Source organism: Lissotriton vulgaris, chromosome 1_1 (assembly GCF_964263255.1).
Source record: "Lissotriton vulgaris chromosome 1_1, aLisVul1.2, whole genome shotgun sequence".
Classification (NCBI taxonomy): domain Eukaryota; kingdom Metazoa; phylum Chordata; class Amphibia; order Caudata; family Salamandridae; genus Lissotriton; species Lissotriton vulgaris.
Genome location: NC_141685.1, coordinates 720291156 through 720315192, shown reverse-complemented (window position 1 = coordinate 720315192; position 24037 = coordinate 720291156). Strand labels below are relative to the sequence as shown.

Genomic DNA, 24037 nt, shown 5'->3' with positions numbered 1-24037 from the left:
GGGGAGCCCGGCTTAATAGGTTGCCTGGTCATTATTGACCCACTCTAGGGTCCCCTACACACTAGATCAAAGACTTGCAATCCAAATTTTAACCAATTAGGTAAACCATAACATAGAATTAAATCTTTACGAAGAATAGTGCTTGGCTCTGAGGAATATAGTGGGAGACTTCCTAGCCCCATTCCTTGCTGTAAATGAACCTAGATAAACATTGGTTACGATGAACGCTACTAGATGTTTCTCACAAGACTTGTAGTCCATTAAAGCACTGGAGGAGGGTCTGCTATTGCCATGGGAGAGGAGGCCACAGGAGGGTACCAGACTTCAAATATGGGGCATGTTGCAAGGGGAGCCGGAGCGTCCAAATGACAAACTTTTATTTTGGCAAAGACTCTTAAATGTCTTGCAATGGAACTGTGCTGGTAGGTGGCCGAACATGTTGGCAACTCAATGATCCTCTTCCCAGATCTGTTGGTCTTTGCCACTGCACTCCTCAGTGCAACTGGAGTGGCGGGAGGCAGGAAATCCCAATGGCTCAGAGAAACAAGTACTCGTCTTTCCAACAATTGGAAGTCATTGAACCTGTCCTACCCCCAGAAGGACCCCGCTTTTCATGACTCTGTAGTGTGCCACTGTTTTGAGAGACAGTACTATAGCACTAGAGCTACACAGCTGGAACCTTCCACATAATGAGACAAACATTAAGAAGCCCTGGGGCTTATTTACAAGCACCTTTCCCTGCTGGTGCGTCACTTTTAATATGGTAAAAAGTGAAATACAGACAGCGCAAGGGGCATGTTACTAGGCCAAACTGTCCCCGAGGCACACCTCAGAACTTCCTCTCAGTCTCTTAGACATTCCAGCTCACACATAGTGCAAGTTGACTGTAACCATTTACCAGTCTTTCCTGTGTCCTGCAGCTTCTCTTAGAAGCCTACAGTTAGCCCACACCCTCCAGGTTCTCTACAGAGCCCTTTCACCCTCCTAATACAGACTCTCACCTTTGACCTGACATAGTGTGCTCTCTTTCGCTCACCTGGGAGAGGGGCCCTTGCAGTTATATTTAGTATATTTCAGTGCGCACCTCATTTCAGAAAAGGAAACAATACTTAGGATATACAATTTTATTTGGTGACACTTACAAAGGAACCATACCAGTTATAGTTTAACAGATAAATGAAGAGGCAATGTCCAGTAGTAACTATCAACACCTTTACAAGCTCATAGCTTTAAAGCTTTTTTAATACAAAAAAATGGAATGTGATTTAAACAGCAACATTTTGAAGAGTCCCTGGAGACAATTAAACAATGCGCAGATGAAAATGGCTTCAGATCACAGGATGTGGAGATATATGTTGGTCATGAGATGAACGAATACTTGTATTTCTTCAGAATCGTACAGGTCAGGAAATCAGGATTCTCTTTCTTCATTAGTTTATCCTCAAGTTCTTTTCTGAAAACAGAAGCATTAATTAGTGATTAGCTAATTTTATCATGACACTGGAACACCATCACAGCTTTATCAACATATATTTCTAACAAGAACTTATGGCAGATTAGCATGCACGATAGTGTCACTTAGAAACTGTCAAAGATGGCAGATGACTTATTCTGTGTCTACCTATTCTAGTCCTAGCTCCCCCTTGCAATGCCCTTGAGATGGACTGAGAGGCATTGACAAGATGAACGCCCACATACTCGGATACTGAGATCATCCCCTTCTTTGAGTCTGCTCTCAACATTATTGAAAACTACCAAGACCAAGAATCTTTGATATTATTGAAAAATAACCATCATGAGATGTTTTTAAAAGTGGCAGCTTTCTTTTATATACAAGATAGTAATCATAAGCCTGACCCCAAAACGAAACATCCATGGTTCAATAAGGCATGCGGGGAAGCTAAAACTGCATTGCTATTAAGAGTCAAGAACAAGGATGTCCCAGGCACCAGATTAGCTAAGTCTCACTTTCAAATCATCTTGGCTGAGGCGAAAGCAGCCTGGGAAAATGAAAAATGGGAAGCGATTAGGAAAGCTTTGGACAGTAAAGACATGCATTCCTTTTGGAACTTAGTGAAGACAGGTCACACTGAGGATGACCTGGTCATAGCTCCAAATTTAGCCGAAGAAACCTGGAGATCGTATTTTAAAATTTTGTATTCCAGGTCCGTGAATGTTACTGAACCTCAGGGGTTAATAGATGTTTTTCACATCCCCCTGAATATGGCACCACCTCCTTTTACTTTGTCGGAAGTTAACATGGCACTGGGTAAGTTACTACCCAATAAAGCACCCGGTCTGGACAGAATCCCTGGCGATCTGTTCAGATCTGAACGGGCTGTTTGGGCTCTATACCTGCAGTCTCCAAGGTTAGCAAACAGGAAAATACCAGCCTTAATGTTTGTTTGGGCTCTATACCTGCAGTCTCCAAGGTTAGCAAACAGGAAAATACCAGCCTTAATGTTTGCCGATGTCACGCTGCTCCTGTCTAAATCATTCATGGGGATGCAGCGTGTCTTGGATGAGTTTAGTTAATTTTGCAGGGAAAAAAATTGGTGATTAACATGAAAAAAAAACAAATGTATGGTCTTCCATGCAAAAACAACTAATTGTCCACATCTCCAAATGGACGGAAGACCTTTAGAGAGAGTCTTAACCTTTGATTATTTAGGCATTTCACTGCATGACTAAATGGACTGGAGGTCTCAGATAATGAAGGCCAATTTGAAGCTAACCAAGTCCCTGGGAGGCATCCTTAAAGTGTATAAAAAATGCTCCCTTAAGGTGATAGGCCCCCGCAGAAATTTATAAAACTCAAGTAAGGCGAGCTTCTCTCTTTGGTGCTGAACTTTGGGGACACTGTGTATCCCATCCACTACAGGTAACCGAGAAAAGCTTTGCTAGACAGTTGTTTGGGCTACCAAAACGTACGCCCCTAACACCGCTGAGGATGGACCTTGGTATTGGTCCTATATCTGATCTTATTGCCTCTCGTCCTCTCTTTTTCTGGCGTCGCATATGGAGTACTGCAGAACTAATTACCTATAGGGAGGAATTGAGGGAAGTAATGTGTAATCTGGGGGCCATAAATTTACCATGGTTGTCCTACGTTAGGAATTTGTGTTTTTCCCTAGGTCGTGCTAATTTATGGTTGAACCCGGAGGAGTCCTGCTCCAGTGCCCCAAAAAAAGCTTTAGTCCTAGCTTTGAAGGAATTTAAACTTGCCCATTTAGTTAGGAACATGATCTCTTGCTCTTTGACATTGAGGTTTCTCGATGTCAAACAGCAGTATAAATTGGAAAAGACCTTGGACAGCATCCAACCCCTTATGGCAAAAATGTTTTTATCCAATTTAGACATGGAACCCTTCCACTAGGCACACTGACAAATAAATGGAAAGGTTCAGTTCAATCAGTTTGCCCTGGCTGTGCTGCTGCTGAAGAGACAGAACTCCATGTAATACTTTTCTGTCCTGCCTACCATAGGTCTAGATCGAAGTGGGTTTACCAGTTGTGTAGAAATCTAGGGTAAAGAAACTATCATGAGGTCTTTAGGCTACTTAAATACGAAACATCACCAACTTTTGTAGTCGCGACCTCAAAATTCCTCTTTGGAATGTGGTGTATCCGTAGAGGAATTTTAAAGGGAAAAGAGCAGGGTAACAGTTGATGTTGCTGTTCGCATTGCTCTCTTACTCTTGCTGTTTCTTAGTACTATAAGTGAATGTGATGATAATAATTCCGTCCATTTTTATCTGCTCAGCAATGTAACTTTTTAGCTTTACTCCTTTAATTAATTTTTTATTGTGTAGTTTAACTGAACTTTGTATATGACGCAATAGTGTTGTTTTTATTGTCCCTATATATAACTTTTTTTTTAGTTCAGAATAATTTTATTGAGATTTCAAAATGAAGACATAAAAGACGATACCAAAAATCAATACATATCAATAAGACCCAATTGAGTGATTAAAGCAAACAATGAAAAGAACATAATAGGTCATGAAATTACTCTAAGTAAGATCTCAATCAAAGGAAAAAATAAAATGATGGTATGGGGAAGGAGGAAAAGGGAAAAGGGATTACATGATATCAACATACAGGTAATGCTGAGTTGCTGCTAACATCTCAATATCGCAAATCTAAATACATCAATTCTCACTATTATTGTAACAACATATATGAATCAATAGGAGACCAAAAGGATTGAAAAGAGTCATGGTTATGATTAACTCCATGTAAAGACAATTGGGCACCTCTTATATATATATATATATATATATAACCACCTATATATATATCTTTTTAATTGTGCTCTGGGTGCCTTCTGCTTTGTGCTTCTGACATCTGGGGGTTTGGGTAGTCACTCACTCATGTGTCATGGCTGCAGTATTGATGTAATCTATTTTTGTATATCATTGATCTCGTTTTGATAGCCTATTTCTAATTGCCCTTTTGTGATTTATATTTTACCTTTCATGATTTACTCAAAGTATGTATATTTTAGTATGCTTTTATGGCTGCAAAGCCGAAATAAAGTATTTTGACTGACTGACTGACTATTCTGTGTCTACCTATGCTAGTTCTAGCTCCCCCTTGCAATGCCCTTGAGATGGACTGAAAGGCATTGACAAGATGAACACCCACAGTCAGTATGGAGGACTTGAACTCAGGCAGGTTCTGGCATGGGGAAAAAGAGTGATTGAAACTGCCCTGGGATGGCACTGGGAGGTACCCTTCTTTACTCCAGCCTCTGCCAGAAGACCTGGAGAGTGGAGCTAAACTGAGGTGAGGCAGTGGACCAAGGGTTTAGGCATCCCCCTTCATTTTAACCGGAAATCTGATTGGAGAGAGCCTTTCATTGCTGGGGATCGCTCTGGGCCCACGGAGTGTCTAAAAACAGGCGTGGCCATGCGGGCCCTTGAGATAACTAGCTGAGGCCTGCAGGACCTACACTGCGGATGGCCACTCCTGGGGTGCCTGCAGGTAGTAAGGTAGTGATGACCCTATGGGGCCCTCTGGGGTCACTTTAGTCCCTGCTGTCTAGGGGTCAGTCAAGAGAGGCCATCCCATGAAGGTATGTTTGAGCCAGAAATGTGGCCTTGCCTGGCCTCAGGTACACAGATGTACACTTGAGGATCTCCCTGTAGGCGGCTGCTAAGACGGGACGTGGGGATCTTATTTGATCAAGGCAGACAGTGGGTAGGCTAGCAGTCAGCGCTACTATCTGATTAGATACCAGGGGAAAGCTCCCACAAGGTGGGCAGTGGGACTCACAACACCACTGTTTCCTCTTTCCTGCTCACCCCACTATCCTCAGGCACAGAAACAGCAGACTGGCTTTGTCCTCCCAGTAGGAAGAGGTCACTGAATGAGATATGTGAGCAGGCTCTTCAGAGTCCAGCAGGTCTTTTATTGCCATTGACCCTCACAATTTGAAGCTGATACTCCCTGGATGAGGTATAAGTCTCATTGTCACCTGACCTGAGTATCTTGCCCATTAGCATAATTTAGGCACTCATAGCATACCAGCTTCCTTCTGGATAGGTGGGTTGCCATGCAAATCTGTGAATATAATGAGAAGAGCTACCCTGTAATTCAACAATTCAAACAATCCCTCTGTGTGACTCATTTCTGCCCAGTTCACCCATCAGTTTGGGAACATTGGCACTCTGAGGAAGCTATTAAATTGAGACCTCAAGAGAAGGTAAAACCCTCTCAGCAAGGTACCAAAGGGAGCTAAGAACTACATTATGGAAACCAGGAGACTAAAGCCTGAATCCAAACAAATCCCTGAGCCAAATCTAGACAACAGACCAGATCAGAAAGATTAATGCTGATCCAAAGGCAGATCGAGGCCCTATAGAGAACTTGTGAAGGACCATAACAAAATGAGGCACACCTCCTTTTTCACACCATCGAACTCTGACATACAAGTAGTTAGCAGAGGATGCCTCAATAGTTAAAGTACAGGGTCAAAAGTTATGCTGCTTGAAGTTCCGCTGACACTGACTCACATTAAGTGAGGTATGTTACAAATGCAAAGGAACTGCTGGAATGGGTGGATTTCCCAACTAGGTCAAATGCCTGATGAGAACCAAGAAGTGTTCTCCGCTATGTCGATGATGACTACAAATGTAACTTCATACACACCTACAAATGACACAAATTCTGAAATTCGGAGCTTAACTTTCACTCAATTATAACCCAGAATGTTTTGTCTTTTAACACAGCGACATTCATTATAGGAGATTTTTCTCACCGGCTCGGGCGCACTCATCTACAATCTATTCTGGAAATTTACGGGGCCAAGTGCATCCCACTAGTGATCTATGGCAGTGGAATATGTGAATATGGCCAGGTCGCCCTGATTCAAGTAGCTGAAAACAAATTCTTAAGAGGCCTTCTGGGAGTTCCATATAGTGTTCCTTTTTAAATTGTCCACGAAGAACTAGGCTTAGATTACATTACTGACCAGCTCCGTCTTTGCCCTTTCAAACTTTGGCACTCAATTTGGGTAAAAGAGGAACTTAGATTTAGCAGATTCATTTTGCAGGTTTGTTTCAAATTAGATCATTTCTCCCTGATCCCAGAGGCTGGTGTATGTGGCGCATAATTTGTGGACTCTAGGGAGGCCCGACCTGCACGATAATTCCTCTATTATGACTTGCTCTAATGGCAAATGGGTTGAAACTGCCTTCAGGGACAAGTTGGCATCAGAACATGAGGACTCCACATTAAAAAACTCAATGCGCCACATGATTTTAATTAACACCTGCGCTGCAGCGGCTATTCCGCCGCAGCGCTAAAGGTTCGGGTCGGCCGTGCGGCGCGTCCATGCTGGTGACGGAACCGCTCCGTCACCAGCCTCGGTTGAGCTGTGCTCATGACGGAGCGGTTCCGTCATGGCCCCGCCCGCTCAATGGAACGCCCAGCGCAGGTGCGGAATCCGCGCCGCGCAGGCGCGGCGAGCGGGCCATGACGGAACCGCTCCGTCATCAGCACAGCGCTACCGTGGCTGATGACGGAGCGGTTCCGTCATCAGCATCGAAGGAGTTAAAACTGTCAGCAATATAGAAACTTATTTAACCTGGAATATGACACATCATCAACGCTGCCAGTTGTCTTAATTCAGTTTGAATTTACTCCCCCGCTTGGTCCCTTTTAATCATGGCTATTTTACGTACTTAGTCTTGTCCCTTTGTAACTGTGATAATACATCGATCAGCGATACATTACATATTGTCATGCTTTGTCCAAAACGTAACATTCCGTGACATACGTTTTTACGACCAATTTTAAAACCAAGGAATTTTACAAAAGTCAAGCAAGCCTTACTGTATTTACAGCTGCTAAATTCTTCTACACTTTGCTTTTTTCTTGTACGTTTTCTCACAGGGTTATAAAAAAAACATGAGTACGGTAATGATAATTTGTGTGCCGATTTTAACGACTTGACTTTTATGATTTTATTTGTAAAATCGAGTAAAGATTATGCTGATGATGACGCAAAGCCCTAAAGTTAACATCTTGACATACAGTGTCTGGGGCCATAAAATCCTGACTAAGCACCTGAATATACCTCGGGAGCTGCTGGGATGGGAGGAGAAATCTGCTTACTGCAGGAGACATGAAATGAAACCAACATACATAACTCCCAGAGTGATGGTATGCCAACCATGCACTTGGCAGAACGTCGAATTGAGCCACTGAGAATCAAAACCTCTAGGCAATGATTGAAGGCTTATGGATGTCTGCCGGCAGGGAGCAGAACTAGAAGTGGCATATGCAAAGAAAACACTGCGGTCTACTGGGATGTGGCAATACCTATAAGCCCTTCCGCAGGTTCCGCAGAGGGCTTTTAAGGCTAGCTAATAGCAGAAGCAGTTTATAACAGACTCTTGTGACCTCTCACTACTAGTGTCCCATCAGAGAGAAGAAAAGAAATTGACAATGAGATTTATCTTGCGCTGATTCAGAGATCACACCTGATGTTAGGGAAGAGCTAATCATGAAAAGTTTTCAGTTAGTATAGCAAGGTAGCATATCATAGCAGCCTCACAAGAGTAATCCTTAGACCCCTTTTCCAAGGGTTTCAGAACAAAAATAAAGCTTATTTCTGTCCACACAGCAAAATGATTGTAATTCATTAAGTTTTGGAGGGTATATTAGGGAAAAACTGAAAATCTAATGCATCAAAATGTCAAACAAATAATTCTCAAGGACTGGCAAGTGAAAAAAGATGTTCAGATGGTACACCTATTTAGAAATAAAATAGAAGGAATGGTGGAAAGATAGTGCGTTGGATTGTATAAGTGCTAGATATTGGGAAAAGATTTAGAGCCATATTTACAAGAAAATTACAACGCCACAAGCAATTTTGCAATTTTCTAAATACAGAAATACACCATGTTCACAATACGGAGCATTCCTGTATTCACCCCTGCAATGCCGCAAAAAAAGCTGTCTAGCACCAACACTGGCACCCTTACACCTTCCTTCACAAAAACAATCATCAATGGCATTTTGCCCCTTCTTTGTGTGCTGCAGAATGCAGGACACATAGAAAGAGGAAATAACGAGGAAAAATAAAAGACACCCATGACATCCATGTAATGCCAAGCTACTAAGTGCTTACATGTGCTCTCATTCCAAGCATTCGTGGCGATCTGTGTTCTACCAAAGTGAGTTAATAATGGACATTATAGTCCAACATGCTCGCATTTTGCGGCGTGCATTAAGTAACTGCACTACGATTATCAGTCCGTGAACATCATTCCATGCAGAAATCCACATTTAAAAATTGTCAAATGATCACAACGTTGATCCACAACCTTGCACATCACCTTCCTACTACAATCATCTTGATAAGAATAGTTCCCCCTTATGCGCGTTTCTTACCCAATTGTGGTGGATTGCATGTATCCCATGGGGAGCGGTAGGAGTAGCCTTTTAATCACACTCTGTGTAGTTGTTAATGTATAGTTGTGACGAAGAAAGAGAGATAAAAACTCTCCAATTTAGTATCGTGTTCGCTCAGCGCTCGCATAATTGCAAGGCGGTCTCACTATTTCTAAGAGAAGCATCAGTGAGACATTAAAGCGAGCACCAGGGAAGTAGAAAGGTGAACACCGGCAGGGAGTAAGGCATACACTTGTGGTGCACATGGACATGCTTTGAGGAGTTACTAAGGCAAACACTAGTGGCTGAACAGACCTTTCACTATAAAGAGGGACGCACAATGATGAGATAGAAGGTCTCGAGTGTAAGAAGGGCACGCACTAGTGAGGTTGAAGGGTGCACCGGGGAAGTACCTGGTGTGCACTCACGTGAAGTTAAGGTGCACTGGTACAGCACTTGGCGCGTACTGGTGAGGAAAAGCACACGCACCTTTGGCACAAGTGCACCTGCACGTGCTAATCTACAGGAGTCATTCACAGGATCTCGGACTCGGGTGACGACAGCTGCCCTCATTCCGTCCTCTCCCCCGGCACAGACGGAACTCCCTCCGGCCTGTGAGAGGCCGTGCACTGATTATAAGAGGACACTCGAGCAGCGGCCTGCCCTCCAGGCCCCCCCCTCTCCCCTTGTGCTCGCTGAAGAGCAAAACATCTGCCAGCCAGCCGGGCCAAGGACAGCTCTTCACATCTCACTGGTTGCGAGGGTGTTTACAATGGGCTTCTTAAATGACACGGCTGGAAGGATCCTGCACACAAAGGCGGGCGGGGGGGGGTTCCGGCACTGAGCTATGTCCTTCTGCCAACACAGACATAAAAGTAAGGTCTTTGACGTTTGGGAAATCAGCCAGGCCTAGTGTTATATGTATAACCAGTGCCGACAGCCAGCTACCTTAAAGCACTACCACCAATGACGGCGTGAGGGCGCTATTCTGCAACACATGGATTCAACAAGCACCTACGAGGACACGGACAGCGGGAGGGGGGGCAGGAAAGGAACGGACAGCGGGAGGGGGCGGGAAAGGAACGGACAGCGGGAGGGGGGCGGGAAAGGAACGGACAGCGGGAGGAGGGGGCGGGAAAGGAACGGACAGCGGGAGGGGGCAAGGAAGGCACTCACCTGAACTTCCTCGGGCGGGGATCGGCGGCGGAATGACGAACACAAACATGGACGCACAAAAAAATAAACCCCGCCCACGGCCGCGATGACGAAATCACAGAGGCGGAGAGGGAAAAAATCTCGGAACCGCCCACGTATCTGGTCCGGCCTTGACAGACAGATCCGGCTTCCAATGGCTAGCCTCCATTTATGGAGCTAGCCAATGGAAGCAGAGGCGGGACTAAGCCTCACACTGTAGGGACATAAGATTTCTCCTGGTGGAGCTCCGGCCCCAGGCGAAACCTAAAAAGGAATTGCTCCTTTTCCCGTGCTGAGAGGGTGACGCCACGAGAGTTTAGCGCTGAACATATTGGGTGGGATACTTTTAGTAATTGTTGATTTGATTCAGGATGATGTTTCCACACCCAACACACCTCTCTACCCTTCTAACCTTGGTGGAGGGCTCTCCAGCCTGGTTTAAGTACAATATGTATGGAAAGTGTTCCCATGCCCCTTTTAAGAATAGTGGGGAGGGTCTGGTGGGCGGCTGCCCAAGGTACCCCATTTCCAGCCCCAGTGCATTGACTGATACCCAGTTGGGGCACAAGCAAGGGGACCAGGTCTGTACCAAGTTACCATCCACTGAGGGGAACTCTACAGGAGTGGGTAGTGTGGCTTTAGGGGAAGGAGCAGAGGGTGAATGTATGACATTGCAATGCATACATATACAACACATGCCTTTGCAACACAGTTTTTACATCGCAACATCCTTTACAATGCATGCATTTACATTGCATGCCATTACAACAAATTTTTTAACACTACATTTACAAAGCATTCCATTACATGGCATTATACCTTTACAATGCAGACCATTACAATGCATACCATTACATTGCATTTAAGATAAGTGTTGGAAAGTGTAGGGGTAAAAATTACTATTCTAACTCCAGGGGTTGCAACAGTAGGGTAAGTGTTGGATAGTGTAGGGGTAAAATTACTATTCTAACTCCAGGGGGTGCAACAGTAGGGTAAGTGTTGGATAGTGTAGGGGTACTATGTAATGGTATGCGTTGTAATAACATGTGATGTAATGCCTGTGTTGTAGTGAGATGCGTTGTAGTGTCATGCGTTGCAGTGACATGCAATGTAATGGCTAGGTTGTAGTGACACACGTTGTAAAGGATGTTGCGATGTAATGACTGCATTGTAAATGAAGTGTGATGTAATGACTGTGTTGTAAAGGTTTCTTCCTGCAGAGGGTAGAACATGCCCTTGTGTCTCATAGTTTTGATTTGGTCCTCAAGGGAAAACTTGTCATTCCTGAGGTGAAAGTCGTCCCTTCCCTTGGGTCACAGCGAATGGGATAACTGTCACTTCTCTAAGGGATACCTGTGCCAGTAAGACCTTGGTGGTGGAAAGACTGGTTTCCCAAGAGCAGTACAGCGGTGTCATGACCCACCAGAGTTCAGTAAGGTACTAGTAGCAATCTAGTACATAGCCAACAGTTTCCTATAAACATTGCTTGTATTATTTTTACTTTAATTTTGGGTTGTCCAGATGTGCCTTGTTTTATTTTGTTTGATGCTCCAGAAATGCATGACTGCGTAGATGTCAGGGCTGTACATGTGCAGGCTACTCATGGCTTTGTTTGTACTTCTGTGTTTTGTTTGCATATTTCATACTAACACTCCATCCTTAAATTGTGCCTTAACCTTGTAATGCTTATTGGCCCCTTGGCATGACACTGTATTGCCCTCTTGGTGTTTTCGAGCTGCTTCGCGCTATGAAAAAACCTCTGAAATGTGTTCAGCTTCGGCCTCCGTTTCCCGTCCCAGCGCGTATAACAAGCATTTACAATGGAATGGTTTCGCCTTTGGAAAAGTTAGAGTTATTGGCATTGTAAATGACAAAATTTGTATTTATGTGTTGGTTTTGAAAACAGATAAATAAATGGCATTGTCATTTACATTGCCATTAGCTTAATCTCTGCAGTCACCACTCTGCACTCCCTAGTCACTCCCTAGTCACTCCCTAGTCACTCTCCACTCCCTAGTCACTCTCCATTCTCATTTTAAGCCTAGATTTTCATGATGTCCACTTTATTGACTGGTCCGAAGTTACTAGTTTTAACTAGCTGCAGGCCCACTACCCTGAAAATCAGCATGCAAAATATTTCAACAATTGTGGTCTGAAAAGTAGAGAATCGGTTTGTATTTTGACCATCCCACACAATATTATAACCTTTGTTAATTCAATTAAAATGAGTACATTTCTCACAAGAATTACAAAGGTATGGAGAATTGTAAGCATCAGCAACAGGTACTGGATATCAGTTTGTGCATGAAGAATTCCGGAAAAGAGTAAGTTAAAACGCTACTCTACTGCCACTGAGAACTGTACCTAAACCAATAACGAGCACTGGCAAAGCCAAAGAGTCTGGCTTTATTATCCGGCCTTAGCGCTTTTGGCTTTTGCAATGATGGTTTTGTTTGATAGCACTTTATCAGTTTTCTAACCAGGTAAGCCAAAGAATTTTTTCAACACGTCGGCCATCTAGGAACAGTAAAATAATTAAAGTACAGGGGAAAAAAACATTAGGAAAACCATTAAAAAAAGACCAATCCTGCATATGTACATACAGACAGCATGCTCTGAATACTTTGCTAACTTTACCATTCTTTACCCTTCCCAAGATGACTAACGTGTTATGGATCCATGAGTGACCCATCTTAGAACGCAAAATAATTAGAAAGAATTTTTAAAAAAAGTATTCAAAGATAACACCCTATGTTTGCACACCGATGAACAGAGTCTTGATTGCCTGCAGGCTTTTCTTCAACAGTAAGCCTTGTCAGCCACTAACACATATGAAGTTGTAAGGCAGTGATCTATTTAACACTTTCCAATATGCCTGAACACATGTCTTTTCACTTTACCACTCACTAGTGTGACGTATTAACTGGACCACTGCTGCTAACTCCAAGCTGCATTTCAACTAATATTGTAATCGTAAATGTAAATTAAGGAGTGAGGCCAAAAAAACGAACCAGTTATGAGGCTTGCAACCGTAGGATTATTGTGGATACTTTTTTTTTTTATTACTGGTCGAGTCATTTCCTTATTACTCTCTCCATGTATTCGTCCCGTACATGCAAAAGCACAATAAAATTCAGAACTTGCCACCCAAAAGAATCAAACAGCATACATGTTTCCATAGTAGAACTCCTTACAAAGTTGACAAGTGCCATCTAACCTACACAGCAGTCTTTGACACCCTGGAACATACTCAGTGATGAAGGCAGATTATTATAAGGCTCAGACTGACGTATACCCCGATTGTCATAAAAACGCAATTGTGTACGCTTAAATAACTGTGAAGGAAATTGATTTTTCTATACTTATGAGCACAAGCAGTGCATACTGTGTTAGTTACAACATTGTTGATCCTTCCACAAACCCCAAACCGGTTTATAAACATCTGGGCGTGAGAAAATACGATTGACTATCCAAGGTGCAAAAAACGTATGCTAAATCTATTTTCCGAGGGGATGAAAGAACCGCAAATCCCAGCAGACGCCGCTATTCTGCAGCTAGGGATGATGTCATCTACAAGTCGGGCACACGGACAGCGGGGGGGTGGGGGCGGACAGCGGCACCGATTTGGAAAAATGATACGGTGGTACCGTATTCCTTCTCAACTGTAACTCTCACCCCTCTGAAGAGTTAGTTCACTTTAGTCATGCCGACTATATAACGATGGCAAGGGCTGTACTGTGCGGGAACAGACATTCACTCTCATTAAGGTTCAAGGCTGCCCGCACAGCTTATGGGGTTTACTTGGACATGGGGGAGGGGTCCAATTTTTGTAAGCAAGGGGGTACAGATACCGGTGAGATGGTGCCAATCTTACAAGTGTGTCACTTTCACGCCCTTAAATAAGTGTGTCTCAATGCACAAATAACATGAACAAATTCATTAAAGAGAATCCCTTTCTTTGAAAACACAGTAAAAACAAACATTTTAGAAACGCTTCATTATAAACATTATGCACGATCATCTCACACCCATCTTCCCGCTCCTCGATAGTGGAACATGTTAAATTCGTAAAACATTGACGACATCTACACACAAGCACCATACTTGTAATGGAATCCCTTTAACACAACATGCATTGAGCACTGTTCCGGGGACAGTGCTTACGCATCTCTTATCATAAACCCACCTTCGGCTCAGTCTACTTTATCAGTGGACCACTGTAAGTAAATCGCAGACCCCGGGACGAAAATCCTTGTTCTGATGACCGTCAGCTCAAAGGTAGAGGATCACACACTTACACGCATACGTTACTGCATCCCAGCCTTTATTCTCATTTTACTTAAAATGCAAACCGTCCACACGGGCATTGTTTTCTTCCCGCCGACCACTATCCTCTCACCACCACTCGGTGTTTCTCAAGACCCCTTGAACCGGATGCCAGCTTCCAGTTACCGCCAGACAGGGATGTACTTTGTAGTGAGAATTACAGTACCACCACACACTATTATGAACGCTGTCGCACACAGGCATCGAAGGGCCCTTGTACAGCACAACTAAGGAAGGTTCTTCATAACTAGGTGGATTTCAGGTTCCCAGATACACAGCAGATTCCGAATGCACGCTCGGTCTATATTTATTACAAGCTCAAAAGCTAAAAGTCTGTTAATCTTTGGTAAAGACATCTACGGCCCGTAAGACTGCTCACTCGCAGACCCCTGATTTACTTCCCCAAACACACACTTTCATGCCATGGCACCCTGCCGTATAAATAATGCTGCAGAGCCCCCCCCCCAATTGTAGAGCATCCTTTACCACCGACTTCGCCCCTACTTCTCCCTCCTCACCTGCAGACTCGCCGGTGTTGATCCAGTCGGGGTTGGCGATGCTCGCGATGGCGAAGATGTGGGCGGCTAGAAAAAGACATCCTGATATGATGGTCAGTATATCCATATCTCGCTCACCGCGGCCTCAGCTCGCCCCGCCACCGCCGCCACTGGGCCTCAGAGCGGGGAGCAGGCAGCGTCGGAGGGGAGAGTCCCCTCCACTGGCCGCGTACGGGAGCCAGCGGCAGAAAGCTGGCCGGAGAGCGCTGGGACGCCGTACCGGAAGTACAAGTCCAGCTCCAGTGCTTCCCGGAAGTACACCACCCCACTGTCTGTTCTCATGAGTGTTAATAATAATCTGATTTATGTTTCAAAACTAAGTGTCTATTTTAAATTAATGTTTTCTGCACGGTAATGCACATTTTACTGCTACTTTATTTTCCATTTAGTGACTAATTAGATAACTGTAATTTCTACTTGTTGCTTCATGTTCTTTAATGCTGAATTTCTCATATCAAGTTGAATAAATCACTTCAGGAATATTACATTTCCAACCAGAATGTAGATAAGATACACTTCGCTTGCTTTTCACCCAACCAGACGATGGAATCATTATTTGGAGGGCTCAGTCAACGTTTTAACATTATTTTCCTGCAAAATATAATTTCCCAGAGGAAATCCTTTAAGATGTTCCAGACTTCCAAATACAGAGCAGCTTTTCAAGGTACCTTAATCCTGGCATTGGAGCACAGATGAGCTCAATCTCAGGATACACCTTGGATCGGGCCAGAGGCTCGGAGGATCGGGCCAGAAGCTAGGAGGTGAAACCATGAAGGGCAAATGTTCACTCCCTGTCGTCCGAGTCTGGTCCTCTTTACAGGGTCCAGTCTCTACCAGGCCCTGCCTCAAAGAACTGGTACCAAGCCCTGTTGCACTGTTCTGACCTCTCGCTCTGTACTCAAGCCCATAAGCACGGTCAGCATGCGTCACCAAACCCACCTTTGTGAGCTAAATCATGAAAAGAACAATATGCACAGAGCAAGTCAGAGGCACCTTGTAGGTATATAAAGGCAATACTTTCTCAGCGTTGCCAAAACTAATAAATAATGCATAGGTAGTCACAAGATGGATTGGTTATCCCACGATCACATAGGGGCGGGAACCGCACACGGACAACGGGAGGGGGGGGCGGGAACCACACACGGACAGCGGGAAGAGGGGGGGGGCGGGACCGGCACACAGACAGCGGGAAGCAGGAACGGGCACTCACCTGGACTTCTTCCGCTTGCACACATTTTACGGGATGTAATTTCTATCTTCCGAAACATCGGGATCAGCTGCGGCTCGGCTCGGGAGGTGGGGATCTGCTGTGGGAGGGGAGGGGGAGAGCGGAGGCCGTGTTACAACGGCATCGGGACCGGCTGCGTCTCGGGAGGCGGGGATCTGCTGTGGGAGGGGAGAGGGAGGCGGGGATCTGCTGTGGGAGGGGAGAGGGAGGCGGGAATCTGCTGTGGGAGGGGAGAGGGAGGCGGGGAGAGCGGGGATCAGCTGCGGCACGGGAGGCGGGGATCTGATGTGGGAGGGGAGGGAATGCTGCAAAGACAATGGGACACAAGGGTTGTTTTGCTTCTGTGGGAGGGGAAGGGGACACGGACGGCCAGCGGGAAACGTGCACAGGACAGCGAGGAGGGGGGAGGGGGGAGGGGGGACGGCGGGAGGAGGGACACAGAGTAAGGCAGGACAGCAGCAAGCACGGCCCGGCCGGACCAGATTCGGGGGCGTTCCCGGCTTTTGGCTGACGTATCATGACGTAGCCAAAAGCCAAAGATTCTCGGGAACGCCCCCGAATCTGGTCCAGCCATGAGGGATGCCTCTCTGTTCCAATGGCTAGCCTCCATTTATGGAGCTAGCCAATGAGACAGAGGGGCGTGTTCAAGGCACTCATACTAGAAACTACAGATTTCTCTGGAGGCGGAGCTTACAGCTCCGTCCCCCAGCGAAACCTAAAAAGGAGCCGAGCCCTTTACCTGCTGCAGATTATTCAGGATCGCGGTTGGAGGCTGCTGTTTCCCAAGGCTCCCTGCATCTCCGTTGTGAGGCTCTCCGATCAGAAAAGAATTCAGGTATTTCTTTAGTGGCTTCTAGGTAAGTCTCTTGGCTTTCATTTTTTACATTACGCCGGGTGTTTACATGTTTTTAAACGCACTCTGAATCTGGACCCTTACGAATTAGTGAAAGCAAATGACATTCATTTCTAACATTTAAGCGGGGTGTATGCATGTTATAAATGCGTTCTGAACTTTGACCTTTACGAACTTGTGAAAGCAAAGCAAATGCTAATGTACATTTTCAGGCTTGAGATTGAAGATAAATCTTGTGAATTTACCGACAAAGACTAACCTCATTTGCATGACCTTCTGGCTAAGAATTAAGGTCAAGGTCCTGCGAACTTTTGGCAAATAGACATTTCATGATTAAACAAGTGTATGGGATTCTTAAGCTGAATTCTTAAACGGACTAATATGTAAACTGCTGATATGTTAATTGTGCTTTAACTAGATTCTAGTATTTATCATCAGACATGTTTATTTGATTTATGTACATACTGATAACCAGAAATACAATTATGATTCATGTAACTGTAGGTGAATGTTAACCCTATAGTATCATTGGTTATTTTTACCATGTTTTAGCAGCACTCAGCAATGAACTTACCCCCAGATTAATCAAAGCCCTGTTTTGCGAGTCCTTAATAGCGATTATTAAGGAATCGCTATTAAAGACTAGCAAAACGGGATGCATGTAGAAATCGCAATATTTTTTGCGATTTCTACTGCTTCCTTATTTGCGATTCGCTAATTGCTAATCGCAAATAAGGAATGGCTTTCCCATTCATTCCTATCATCCAGATTCATCAAAGTCCTGTTTTGCGAGTCCTTAATAGCGATTATTAAGGAATCGCTATTAAAGACTCGCAAAACGGAATGCATGTGGAAATCTCAATATTTTTTGCGATTTCTACTGCTTCCTTATTTGCGATTCGCTAATTGCTAATCGCAAATAAGGATTGGCTTTCCCATTCATTCCTATGGGCCTAAGGCCCAAGGAATGAATGGGGAGTCATTCCTTATTTGCGATTAGCAATTAGCGAATCGCAAATAAGGAAGCGATTTCAAGGGTGCCAAGGTGTCCAAAGGACCCCCTGTATCACCCCTGAAATGATAATGTACACTGGTGTAGCGCACACACATGTCCAAAGGACATGTGTGTGTGTAACATACAACTTAGAAAAATGTACTAAAGTGCATTTTTCTCAGTTTTCGCTATTTACCACGTAGTTAGAATTCGCGGTAAATAGCGTCCCAGATTGCGAATTCGCAATTTTAACATGGTTCATGAATTGCATTTAAGGAATCTCAAATTGAGATTCCTTAAATGCAATTATTCGCAATTTAGCGATTTCTAGAATTGCGATTTTTGCATTTGGGATGATGAATCCTAAATGCAAAAATAGCGCTTGCAAAGGGCCAGATTCTCAGAATCTGGCCCTTTGCGAGACGATTTTGGCTTGATGAATCTGGCTGTAAATCTGAGGAAAGATTTACAGAAAGTATAATAGGTCTGAGGATCGCTGCAGCTTCTGTCTTTTCAGATCTCTCTCCCCGCAGTAACCTCCCTTTCCCTCCCCTCATCTGGCCATCCTGATACTCTGTATTATTTAATTCAGAGTCGGGGGCTGCCTGAAGGTGGGCTTTTTGAGGGTACTGCTCCTGAGGAACCTGAACCTTGACAAGCGGACAGGTGTGTAGGGTAAATCAGGCACATGGGCAGGTCTTCTTCCACCCTATGGCTCTTGTGTCTCGGGATTTGGGTGGAAAAGTGACCTAGAGGAAGGGTATAGTTAGCCCCCAGATGCCCACTGAATGAATCCTGGGAAATAAATTACCACCAGTGTTACAAGAGTTGGGAGAGGTGGCTCCTCAAGGACACCCTAAAAGCTCAGTTGTCTGTGGTTCTTCTCCTAAATGGAGAGTACAAAGGTACAGATGGAGAGCAGGAGGTGGAGCCAGTCCACAGTGGGAGGAACAGTGGACCAGAGATTGACATCTGGGACAGAAGAGCACCCGAGACCTGGATGTGCTGCCTGTACTGTCACTGAGACAGAGGACAGGAGTCTGCACCTGGCAGATCCCTGCATGACATAGACAGAGTGTGTCACCCTTGAGGGCATGGTGGTTCCCCCTGGAAGTTCTGGCTTGCCAAGTACCTGTTTGACCTGAGGGTATGGACCCTGGGCTGACAGGCTGGTCTCAGGAATCTATCTCTGGACTGGTGGGAAAGAAAGTGGAAGTAGGGTGTCTAACACCCGGTGCTGTTACCCCCACTCTGTGAAACCTCAGAGGTCAGGGAGACTTTAAGGCTGGAAGTGAGGCCTGTCTTCGGACCGGCTTGCTTGAATCCTGATAGTGCAATGAGCAAGGGACTCACATCTGAGTATACCCTTCCACGCTTATGGTGGACAAAAATGATTCAGAAAAGGGGGTGGTGATGAACAGAGTGTCTGAATTAAGCAGACCACTCTTACCCAGTCCAAAGATCAGGGCTTGATCCATCACCGTTTTTTAGCTCACTGCACCATCCCAGCTCAGAACTTGGCTATATGCAAATTAGTCTGACCCTGGCCCAGTGCATCATGGGAACAGGGCAGACCAAACTACCAAGCCAATTCTTATACTGGGAAGGAAACAAGCTTCCGGGGACTGATCTTTGGACTGGGTAGGAGTGGTCTGCTTAATTCAGACACTCTGTTCATCACCACCCCCTTTTCTGAATCGGTTGTCCTTATGGGCAGAGTTTTCCTTGGGATGGAGGCAGAGGTCTGATCCAAGGGGAAGAATGGGCCACTTCACTTTGTTGGACATGGTGGCACTGTCTTCCCACTGGAATGCATCTGTTCTGTGAGTAAATGAAGGGTAGGAGCTTCACAGATGAGATCCACAGGTGAGGGGACAAAGTCTCCCTTGGTTAGGTCAGTGGCTCAGGAGAGTGTTAAAATCAAACTAGGTTCAGATGGGCATAGCACAAGTGCTTCTCTAGAAGAGGGGCACTGCCCATATTCTATTATCTGAGCATGGAAATCCATCAGGGTTATCAATAGTCTACACTAGCTTTAGGATGGGGGGGTCATGTTAGAAGTGTCCCTCCCTGCAGGCTCACCCCAAACCTTTTGCCTTCACCCCTCTTGTTTTGCTGAATTCATTGTTGTTGTCTTTACGGCTCTGTGCACTTTACCATTGCTCTCTAATGCTATAGTGTTTGTGCTCTTTCAGTAAAACATGGCAAGATTGGCCCACACCTAATCGGCCCATTGAATTTACTTTTAAGTCCCTAATAAATGGTACTACTGGTATCCAGGGCCTGTAAATTAAGTATTACTAGGGTATCTGCAAGACTCCTTGTGCCCCCCCCCCCCACTAAAGTACCCTTTTACAACATGGCTTAGGCCTGCCACTGTGGCCTGTAGAGCATTTTTAAACTGCCATTTCCACCTGGCAAAAATAAACCTTTGCCAGTGTAAACCTTCCTTTTTAGGTCTTGGTTAGACAGTTCTTATGTTGTATCTTCAAGACATGTATATACTTTGTGGGCTTAGAGCTTGCCCATAGGCTTCCCATTTGCTGGTTCCATCATCGCTCTCCTATTCTTTCCCTCCATTTGTCCATGGCAGGCATTTGTCATGCCTCTTGCTGTGTTTAGCCCTCCGTCGGAGCAGGGACAAAGTACTATATAAATACACTGGGCACCATTTTAACATCTTTTCACGTACTGCTTATTTCTTTCTTTAAGAGCCGTCCTCAGATGTGCATGTCATTTCACTAGCTCCGCCATTTCAGTAAACAGGCTTGAAATGTATGTGCTTATCTTGTCGCATTTTCAGCGATCACAACAATTGCCTCAAGTCAACAATGGGCTTGACAGTCTCTTTACTGGCTACGCATAACACTAAATGAAATAGGAAAAAACAACTCAGGACAGTACGTGGACACATACTGCCCATTTCTCATCTATCTCTTTAGCTAAGTAGCCAGATGAAATGTACCCTAGAAGCTGGCGCAGGGTAGCTGGGGTGTGCATACCATAACGCATGCATTTCTAGGGGCTCTCCTCCTAACCGGCTGCTCTCGCATCTGCAGGTAACACAGATACCTGCAGGTAAAATACCGGACTTTGATTTTCCACCTCTGGGGATTTTTAAGTGGCTGTCTTTGTACTGTTTATTTTGTGCCCCACCTGCCTCCACCACAACACTGTGACACAGAAATCTATTGGACAAGAGAGTCGTCTGTCTCCTCCTTTACGCCTGCCATTCGTCAGCTCATAGTCATTAAGAACAGAATATGCGACGAGGCAACCGCCCCTGCCTAGATGTCAGGGTTCCGTTGTCCTCATTACCACCGATTGGATGTGTGATATGCCTGTCCCGCTTTTCCGTCCGCAGATTCTTTACCCGGAAGGTTTCCTGTCAAGTTCTATGTGTCAGTGCTGCCTTCTCCCTAACTAAAGTAGGAAGGACGTTCCTACGACTGGACTGTGCCAGGTGCAGAGATGGTGGACATTGGTGTCACTGTACTACATACAAATCAGTCATCAGAGCTGCGTTCCAAGCTTCATTTTGAAAACCAAACATTTTTCCTCAAAGCTTTGTTACCTAGTTTGAACTATTTACAAACTGCAGTTTTCGTTTGATTGTCTGTATTTGTTGCCTATTGGATGACTGAGGTGACAATGCTAGGCTGACTGCACAATGAATGTTCTTGGGCAAAATGAGAGACCATAGATCTCCTCTGCATGCTGATTGGTGAAGACAGGCCACTATTCCTGTGTGGAGCTGAGCTGTTTGCTCTTAAGACCTTATTTATATCTTGGTGGACGAGGTACTCTGTCACAACGTTGACGGATATCCAGTCCGCCGAACTTTAAATCCCATTATCTCCTATGCAATTATATTTCAGCGGATGGAATATCTATCACGTTTGTGACAGAGTAACCCATCCACCAAGATCTAAATCAAGCCCTTTAGAAGTGTTTAGAGTAACTCAGTGGCAAGCTTAGAGAGAAATGCCTCTTTTTTAATTCCCAAACTCCATATAAATTACAATGACTTTTAGCAATGGTAGTATTAATGTGCAAAGCATTTAAACTTCCCGTGACCCTATATTATCATAGTATCTAAATTTAGTCTAAATTTAGTCTCTGCATTATTTCATGCCTGCTAGTTTTTTTTTTAATTCCTGTAAAATCGGCACATGTCTAGGCATGTAAATCATACGTTAAACATGGTAAACACAAAGACTTTTTTTGAAGTTTGCAAAAACGTTTTATATTTTATGACGTGTGTTGTATGATTTATAAAGCAATTATATTTTGGGCTCAACTGGTCAGAGGCTTTAAGATCTCAAGTGCCCTCCACCCCCTCCCAAGTAGTGTTGCTTGTCTTGTCCCCACCATTATTTTACTTGATGTTCTTCTCCCCGACTGCCCTGCACCCTATACTGTGTTGTGTAGCTTGACTCACCGCTGTTGTGTTGCTTGACCCACTTCTTCACCCCTATTGTATTGCTTGTTTTCAATGGGTGTGGCAATATCCTTTACAGGTCTCACCTACCAGACAGGTTTTATATGGAAGAGTCACTTTTCAAGCATACCAAAAACGTACTTATACACCTAAATTGTGTGCTCTTAACTAAAAGACATTAGCATTGACAAAGCCAGTAGCTCTAGTATAACTAAGAACTATTGGCTTTACCAATGTTTGTCAATACTTATAAGTAACCCCTAACGCAGGCACTGAAAGCTCATAAGTGCAGGGTGCACAGTATAAAAAATGACATATCCTGGTAGCAAAAGACTCAAACTAATTTTCCTTGTAGGCCTATGTCCCAGTGCCGAACACTGAGTTACCATATTACATTTAATAAGTGCTAACTTTAGATGGGTAGTAGATATATATTTATGCTGTTTACACTCAAATAAATTATCACTTAAAATCCTTCTTAAAGGTAAAGTTGAATTTTAGTTAGCTGCGGCTCTTGCAGGTAGAGTGGTGGGGGCGGTGTGGCCGGATGGGGAGTATTTCGACAGACGATCACAAAGGAATATTAATTATTTATTTAATTTTCCCTTGTGGTTATCTGTCAAATCCCCCCCCCCCTCCAACCCGGCCATACCACCCTACCGCAATGAACTCGACACCAGGCTTGCTCTGCCTTTTGTTACTCTAATACAGTTTGGAGCCTTGACAGGGAATGGGGAAAAACTTTCCAGAACCTGATGTGAGGGTAGGACAGGACACAATACATCAAGATTGGACCTTTACAGCCACTCATCAGAACACTCCTGGGACTATGGAAGTTACAGAAGGAGAACTGCCCTGCTGCTTGAAGGGCTGCCTTGATGTTGAAGAATCTGCTTGACTTCATCCCAGGCTACCCAGAGTGACTCCAAGGGTCAGTTGGTGGACCGTCTGAGTGAGGTTCAGGGCCACAAGAAGCTTCAGAGGCTTCCCTGCATCTACCTAGAGGACCTGCTGAATCTGGACCTGCCTTGACCTGCAACTGGACCTGTCTGAGCCCTGCTGATGGTCTTTGCTGGAGTGAATCCTGATCCCCAAGAGGATCCAGGTCTTGGACATTGCCTGGAGTGTGAGTGTACCCCTCCTGGTGCAACTGAAGGTTTCAATGGAATTGACGCAGTGCGATGCAACCTGACACAGGACTGCGCATCACAGCACCTTTCAGCTCCTGGTCAGTGGGTCATTGGAATGGATGCAGCATGTCACAACCTGACTGAGGACCGTGCATCCCAGCACCTCGCAGCTCCTGATAAGCAGCTTCATTGGAGGCAGCACAGTTTGAAGCAGGATCGGGCATTGCAGCTACTTGCAGTTTCCGATTGGCGGCTTCAACCAAACCAACTCAGAGCAGCTTAGACCAACACAGGACCTCACATGTCAACATCAAGGAAACTAAGGTGCAACTCCCAGTGGTCCAGACTCATTTCTGTACCCTGCCCATGCTCCACCATGGTCAGCCTGAATTCGTGACTTTGTCCCGGTATAGT

At 44.8% G+C, this 24037-nt stretch overlaps 1 protein-coding gene across 1 annotated transcript in view; it reads right to left on the bottom strand.

Annotated features, from left to right (window-relative positions):
- Nucleotides 1-1109: 1109 nt before the first annotated feature.
- The window catches only part of LOC147747705 (complement factor H-like), a 1041560-nt gene continuing 1018632 nt past the window's right edge, over nucleotides 1110-24037 (bottom strand). The window contains exon 25 of the mRNA XM_086954949.1: nucleotides 1110-1453. Within this exon, the coding sequence (XP_086811075.1) occupies nucleotides 1442-1453 (12 nt within the window). The 3' untranslated portion in view covers nucleotides 1110-1441. The remainder of the gene's footprint in view (nucleotides 1454-24037) is intronic.